The 7,357-nt window shown below is 31.7% G+C and overlaps 1 protein-coding gene across 2 annotated transcripts in view; it reads right to left on the bottom strand.

The window, feature by feature from the left end:
• The window catches only part of LOC111088976, a 34,409-nt gene that overhangs the window by 16,844 nt on the left and 10,208 nt on the right, over positions 1 to 7,357 (bottom strand). For both annotated transcript variants that reach the window (XM_022400471.1, XM_022400472.1), the window contains exons 2-3: positions 6,351 to 6,559; positions 2,638 to 4,134 (exon numbers count right to left, since the gene is read on the bottom strand). In XM_022400471.1, the coding sequence (XP_022256179.1) occupies positions 2,638 to 4,134; positions 6,351 to 6,399 (1,546 nt within the window). In that variant the 5' untranslated portion in view covers positions 6,400 to 6,559. The remainder of the gene's footprint in view (positions 1 to 2,637; positions 4,135 to 6,350; positions 6,560 to 7,357) is intronic.

Raw genomic sequence — 7,357 nt, 5'->3', positions numbered from 1 at the left:
ATATATATATATATATACATTGATTTTTGTGTGTCACGTGGTATGTTTAATGCAGCCCTGTTCAAATTAGATGTTTGTGATGTCAAAATTCAAATTATAGTTTTGTATGAATTAGGAACTCAAATTACTGATATTGGGAAGCTAGAATATAAAAATAAAAACCTCCTATCTTTTCTATTTTATGAGAGATCACTCATGTCCTGTTCACCTCTTTCCATTTTTGGAAACGGTCCCATATATATATATATACACACATAGTTCTGTATGACAAGTGAATAAACAATCAAAATCTCAAAATGTCCCCATAGTGGCTTTCTCAGCCATTTTAAAGTTTTAGGATGCCATCTCTTTCTTTCGAACCAAGATTTCAAGAAGATAAGTTGTGTCTTTAGTCTGCTCAAAATTTCGTATTTTATTATATTGAAATACAACTTAGTTACTAAGCTTGATAAATTATAATGGAATTCTGTGGTATCAGTATAGTAGTTTATGATTTTTTCGGTTATTCAAATGTATATATAAAATCTAAAAAAATTATTTCATTTCATATCCTCCACGTGTAAAATTTTAAAAGGGCTTAGCAAGCTACAACAAGCAGCAACCAAGTACAAAGGTCAGAACTAGAAGAGATAATTGTTTGGTTTACTTCTTTATTTACTGTTCTATGTTTTATGAAAAATAAGTTTAAGAAGTTATTTCAAAATAGCAATAATCTATATACATATATAATGTATAATAATTGAAATGTCACTGTATTTTACAAAATACTAGTCCACTAAAACACAACCAAGACAGGTCACTTTGTAGAGACTAAAGGTCAGTTTTATATTATTGGATACGGTAACATGAGTGCACATGCACTGTGTCATTGTAACTTCTATATTGTTAGCCAGGCATGGCTGAAAGGTCAATATAATAAAAATAATAAATATATATAAATGTATAATGTTATGACATCAAAAATTCTCTAAACTGACATCAGAATACTCTTTACTTAAATAAATATAGAAATAGTGCTTTTGATCCTAAAAAGACCAATTTGACAGATCCAGATAATTTAAAATGAGTAAATCTTGGTATTTTCCATAAAATGGAATCTTAATAATAATAAGATGAGATAAAAATGCCTTTTATTATATACTTGTGTAGTTTTTTTTCGTTCTTTTTACATTCAGACTTACTGTGGGCTACACCTCTAAAGTATGGGGTCCCCATTAATAAGTGAGGCCTCAGGACAGGCTTTTAAACTTCATATGTTATAATAATGTTGATGGCTTTATAGCATTACAAAGAGGCCTGTCAGTTCATCGAGACTGTCCAATCCACTAAACTTAATAAATAATAATAGTACTAGTAAAATAAAAAATATACTCTCAAAGCCAGCCCTTATCAAAATATTAATCAAACTTTCTCTTAAATTCATTGCATTCACCAGATCTGAAGGCAACCCATTCCTTAGGTCAATCAGTCAGTTAGAAAAATAAGTGTTGTAGTGATTGATGACTCGCGTCCCATCAAAATATATATTATTTTTCTACCAATCTCACCATCAAATTCAAAAAATAATTTTTTAAGTTAATAATTTGAAACACCTCAACAAAATCCCTTCTAAACTTTTATTTTCCCAATAGGAAACTATCATAGATTTTAACCTGTACTTTTATGACATTTCCATCCAAAATATAATGATATTAGCCCTCCTTCGAACCCCCTTCCAATAATTCAATATCTTTCTCAAGATAAAGATCCCAAGACTCAACACAATACTCCAAATGTAGCCTAACGAATAACCTATACAATGACATTATAGCCTCGTTAGCCTTGTATTAATAATTTCTGTAGATATAACCTAAAAATCCTACTTGCCATACCACAAGCAACAGTACATTGATTGGATGGTATAAGAGACTGATCAATCACAACACCAAGATCTCTTTCTTCCATAACACTGTCTAGGTTATTATAATCAAAATTATGGGATCATATATATACATTATTTCACAGACATTATAACTAAATCATCAACTCATTAAATAATATAAAACCTTTTGTAACATAGAGGGCAGCACTAAACAAGAATAGCTATGATGTGAGAAGAGGTAAGGTACTGACTGTATCTGAATTATAAACTTTTTTAAATGATTTTGAACAGCATCTTATCAAAGTTTCATAAACTTTTCTAACTATTCATGTATGACTACTAGGCTTATAATTACTGGGGCAATGTTTATCACTTCCCTTGAAAAGAGGAGTAACACAAACTTTCATCTAGTTTAGTAGATGGGATGGTCTAGATAGACTAACAAGTCCCTTGTTGTCCATAAATTGTATGCTATATAAGTGATTTCTTCACAGTTAGGAATATTTTTTATAAGTTCTATAACAGTACATCAACTTGGTAGAATCCAACAAATTTTCCTTTATATTATTCAAATGGGATGAAACTTTGCACTTACGTTCCTATCAAAACCTGTACAACATTATGACACTATATATAATACATATTATACAACAGAATCAGTGATCAATTTGCACCCCAAAATTACTAAGTATTAGCTCACTGTCAGATATATACCTGTGCATATGTGTATACGTACATATCATAGCATTACAACTGAAAGAATTCACTACACTTACCTGTTAGTACTGCTACACTAACAATCCCTATGATAATACCAGCTACAGCAGCACTACTCAAAGCATTCTGTCTGCTGTCCTGAGCTTCAGAAACTGGACTCATGAAAGATGGGGGACTAGCTGCAGCATGACCAATGCCAAACTGTTCTAAAGCTGGTTGGTCATTCACTAATCCAAAGTTTGGATTCTTGTGTAAAAAAGGATACTTTTCTTGATGTGATTTTTCCTTATCCATTGTGTCAGAGCTGTTGTCCAACCTGGCTATCCATGTTACTTGTTCTGCAGCAGGTAAATAGGTTGGTCTGATAATATCTTTCGAAGTTTTTTCAACCGATGGGGAAATATCTCTTGTTGTATTGGAGAAATCATAAGGTACATTTTTCTCAAGTACTCCTTCTGGAATTGTTGAGTGTTCATCTTCAGTTGCTTCTCTTACTTTGCTGCTCTCTTTGAAGATGTCTGTATTATAGTCTGTTGGGAAGTTTCCCACAATGGAAGAGTTATCTATTTCTGAATCTAGGTGTGTTTTTTGGGTTTCAGAAACAGGAACAACAGTGAAGTTGCTCTTACTGGTTTGAACAGTGGTATGGTTGTCACTAGATTTCGAAACCAATGGTTTATCTGTTATCTCTGAAGCAGTGCCTGGAACTGGATTCTTGAAAATGTTGTCACGTTCATTATTCTGGAGATCTAGTGAATGAGTAGGATAAGTAGATAGCCATGCTGAATAAGCTCCTTTTCTTTCTTTAGAAGTTGGAGATATTTTAGTGCCCTCAACTAGATCCCTCTCATTATAGCCACCTCGTTCACTATTTGAGATGAATCCTTTCATTCTACTTGGGTTATTGTCATGGGAAGAACTCTGAATAATGTCTAATGTTAGTTGATGGGCACCATGGTTAGTTGAAGCATCAACTGAAGAAGAAATACTTTTTTCAGTTGTATCAGAATTAAGGTTCAAAGAAGGTACATGGCTAGAACCACTAGAAGTTGGTGGAGACTTAAAATGGCCATTGACAGAAGTAACAGCACCATAGTTATGATGAGGATCACTAGATGATGGTTCATACAGTCCCTGAGAAAAGTCCATAATCTGTGAATGGTGCCGAGATGAAAATCTACCACCACCAAACTTTTTAAATGATGAAGTTTCAGTCCCATCAGGTTTCCTTACTTGAAATGATGAACTAGTTGTTGGAACTGTTCTTCTGTTGAGTGGCCATGTTGAAGAAACATGCCCAGGAATGATAGCATCCGAGAGTCCAAATGCCAAAAATTCATCGTCTGAGACATGAAACCTTTCAGATGGCAGCCACTGCTGATGCAAACCTCCAGATGAGGCTTCTGTAGTTAATGAAAGATCATCAAAATAATTACCACTTGTCCATCTTGCTAACCTACCAGTCACAGAAGAGATGGGAACAGTATGTGCTGAGCCAACTTTTTGAAAAGGAAAACATGCACACTCATGGACAATGCCAAAGAGGATTGCCAAAACTAAAAAAACAAAAAAAAACCATTAATGTACAATTTTTAAACAAAGTATGCTAATACAACTCTACAACAAGAAAACACAATAAACCATCTTTAACCCCTTTCCAGAATAATGGGGATATTAATAATATGCCGTAGATTTTGTCTTTTCTATAGTGAAAATACTGAACCAAATTGTATGAAACCTTGTAGTTATTTTAAGAGGTCTGCTTAGTTTTGGTGACTGTTCAGAACAAATGCTGGGACATCATACAATGGTGAAAACAGAGGGCTTAAGAGTTAATCAGGTCTAGAAATTTGTATGTAATAAATTTGGGCAATATTTATTCATCCTGTATTGAAATATGTTTACACTGTATGGAAAGACTTTCTATGTACCAGTGACCTTTGACTTCAACAGTTAATTAGGTCAAGAGCTTAGTAAGTAATACCTGTCATAAGTAAATATTGATGGTCAGTATTTATTAATTCTATCTTGAAATGTTGTGTCCACAAGACTGGGACAAACAGATGAAACAAAAGGGGCAAACCAATATGCCCCGCTTTATGATGCTTCAGAGTGGGAGTATAATAAAACAAACATAAAAGGAAAATCACCAAAGAAACAATACATGGTTAACTATATTTTGAAAGGAGAATTTCCTAACAAATATACATCTATGCTTTAAGCTGGGCAGAAAAATTCTAAAAGAAAAAATAACTGCTTCATTTTTATTTTGAAACTGAAATGTTACAAAATTATAAACTATCAATTATGAAATATTTTTGAATTAAAAATTGTAAAGGAGAGTTAAAATAATTATTTTTAATTTGATATACAGGTGTGTACTTATATATATATATATATGCTCTACTAATTGTTCTGTGTAATTAATAGATATGAAATATTAGATTAATTTTTTACTTATTACCAGTGGTAAGTGTCTTTCAGGTGTGATATATATATATTATAACAGATCCGTGACCACTGTGCAGCTGATCTTCACATAAAATGTCCTGACAATATTAGACAATTTATGAAAGAAATATAAAGTGGGTCAAAACTGCAAAATAATATAAATAACTTGTGTTTGTAAGAAAAGCAATGATTTAGATATATCAGTTATTATCATTGCTAGGTTGCAGTGGTTGTGTTAATATTTATTATGTCAAATATTATGAAGTTTGGCACCAAAAACAGCAGAAAGTACAGTTTTTTTAAAACTAAGCTAATGCATGGAGAAAACTTACTACATATTGGTTGTTTTCAGATATTATTAATATTTAAGTATATTCATGTGTAAGGTATTTATTAGCCACAGCATAGCAGCTCATAGAATGGCTCAGAGTTTTTTAAAGTACAAACTTTTAGCTCATAGATCCACCTCTTGATTGATTTGGGATCTAATAAATTAGTTTTGAACTCGGTTTTGAACATATTCGATTGATGTATTTGACCACACCCATGGTCTCATATATTAATTTACTCTAAACCTGCCTTATAGAATTTCAATTTGAGGGTAAACTGGTAGAGATCCTGATGAGTAATAAATTCCAATCAGGTATACACACTCCCCACGCTTGGTATTGCTGGCTCACAAAAATATAGCTAATGAAAAGTGGAAAAAAACTCGGATTAATTTACTCTAATCCTTCCTAAAAGAATTTCAAGTGCCACAGTTATTGAGGATTCCCTCTTGTTCTTACATAGAGAGGAAGGCACATATTTCAATAGTTCTCATATAACATTTAACTGCCAGAATGTAACTTGTGCAGAAAATATTTAAAAAAAATGTTGTTCTAAAATGTTAATTGTTTTTTGTTGTCGTTGTTAAGCACAAATTTACACAATGGGTTATTATTTTTTGCCCACCAGAGGTAGCAAAATCAGATTGTTAGCATTATAAATCCTTAGATGTACAGCTAAATGACTGAGGAGGGCTGTTGTTAGTTAAATAATGACTCACCTTTAAGAAAATTCAATGCAAACTTAAATCACATATGTTTAAATTACTCTTAATTGAATGTAAATGTGAGAAAAATATGTGTATTTCAACCGACTGATCAATTTACAGCTTTTTAAATTAAAACTGTTTATTTTTATCCCGATAAGCATTCTGAATATTCCATAATAAAGGTTTTTTCTTTCATTTTTATTTAACACATTATTAACAGTTGTAAAGCTATGGCATAAATCAAAAGCTGTACAGTAAACCAAATAATCTGATACATCCTCTCACCACAAAGAAACAGGCCAGGTTTTTTTTGCCCAAAAGAATGTGTCTGCATTCTGTACCAGAACTTCTAGATAGAATTTCAAATATGCTGTAGTTCATGGGTTATTTCCATATTGTATTTTGGAAATATTTCTTCTGCTATGTTTGAAGTCCAGAATGACTCTTCATTTCTGCTCCACAAGTAGTTTTCACCAAATCAGTCATTCTTTATGCTAATTGGAGAAATAAAAGTGATTTTAGCATTTACACAATTCTGAACGGTTGCTAAACAAATGAAGCAATATCTATTTGTAACTTAGAATATATACACAAATACAATGGAGTATGAAATTATAATATTACAACTGAATTTGGTGAAGTGAATTTCCCAAAACAAAAAGTTACTTTAAACTAATTTATATGTAACAAAATCAAATATATCTAAGAATGTAGTATAAAAAGATATCTAAAAAAATCTCACAGCTAGAACACTATTTTATAAATATGTTTTTTGTTCAGTTAAAACTCAATTCCCAAAAGACTAAATCAGGTAGATCCACTATGTAATTTAAGATTTTTGTAAAATTAATATAATTTAGTTTAAATGATGGAACAGCCAAGATGGACCAGTAGGTCCCATGTTGTCCAAAAACGTTATGTTGGGTGTTCTAAAGTCAGAAACATAGTTAATCAAACAGATAACATCTTATTTAGATTTTAACCTTCTAACAATCAATACAAGATTTACTGCTCTTAGTATATTAACTCTCCAGCTATCAATACAAGATTTACTGCTCTTAGTATATTAACCCTCCAACTATCAATACAAGATTTACTGCTCTTAGTATATTAACCCTCCAACTATCAATACAAGATTTACTGCTCTTAGTATATTAACCTTCCAACAATCAATACAAGATTTACTGCTCTTAGTATATTAACTCTCCAGCTATCAATATAAGATTTACTGTTCTTAGTATTTAACCCTATATACTTATACACTCCAACTTGTATCTGATGATAGTTGGGTT

This window comes from Limulus polyphemus, unplaced genomic scaffold (assembly GCF_000517525.1).
Source record: "Limulus polyphemus unplaced genomic scaffold, Limulus_polyphemus-2.1.2 Scaffold4908, whole genome shotgun sequence".
NCBI classification, from domain to species: Eukaryota; Metazoa; Arthropoda; class Merostomata; order Xiphosura; family Limulidae; genus Limulus; species Limulus polyphemus.
This window is presented reverse-complemented; position numbering and strand designations above follow the sequence as displayed.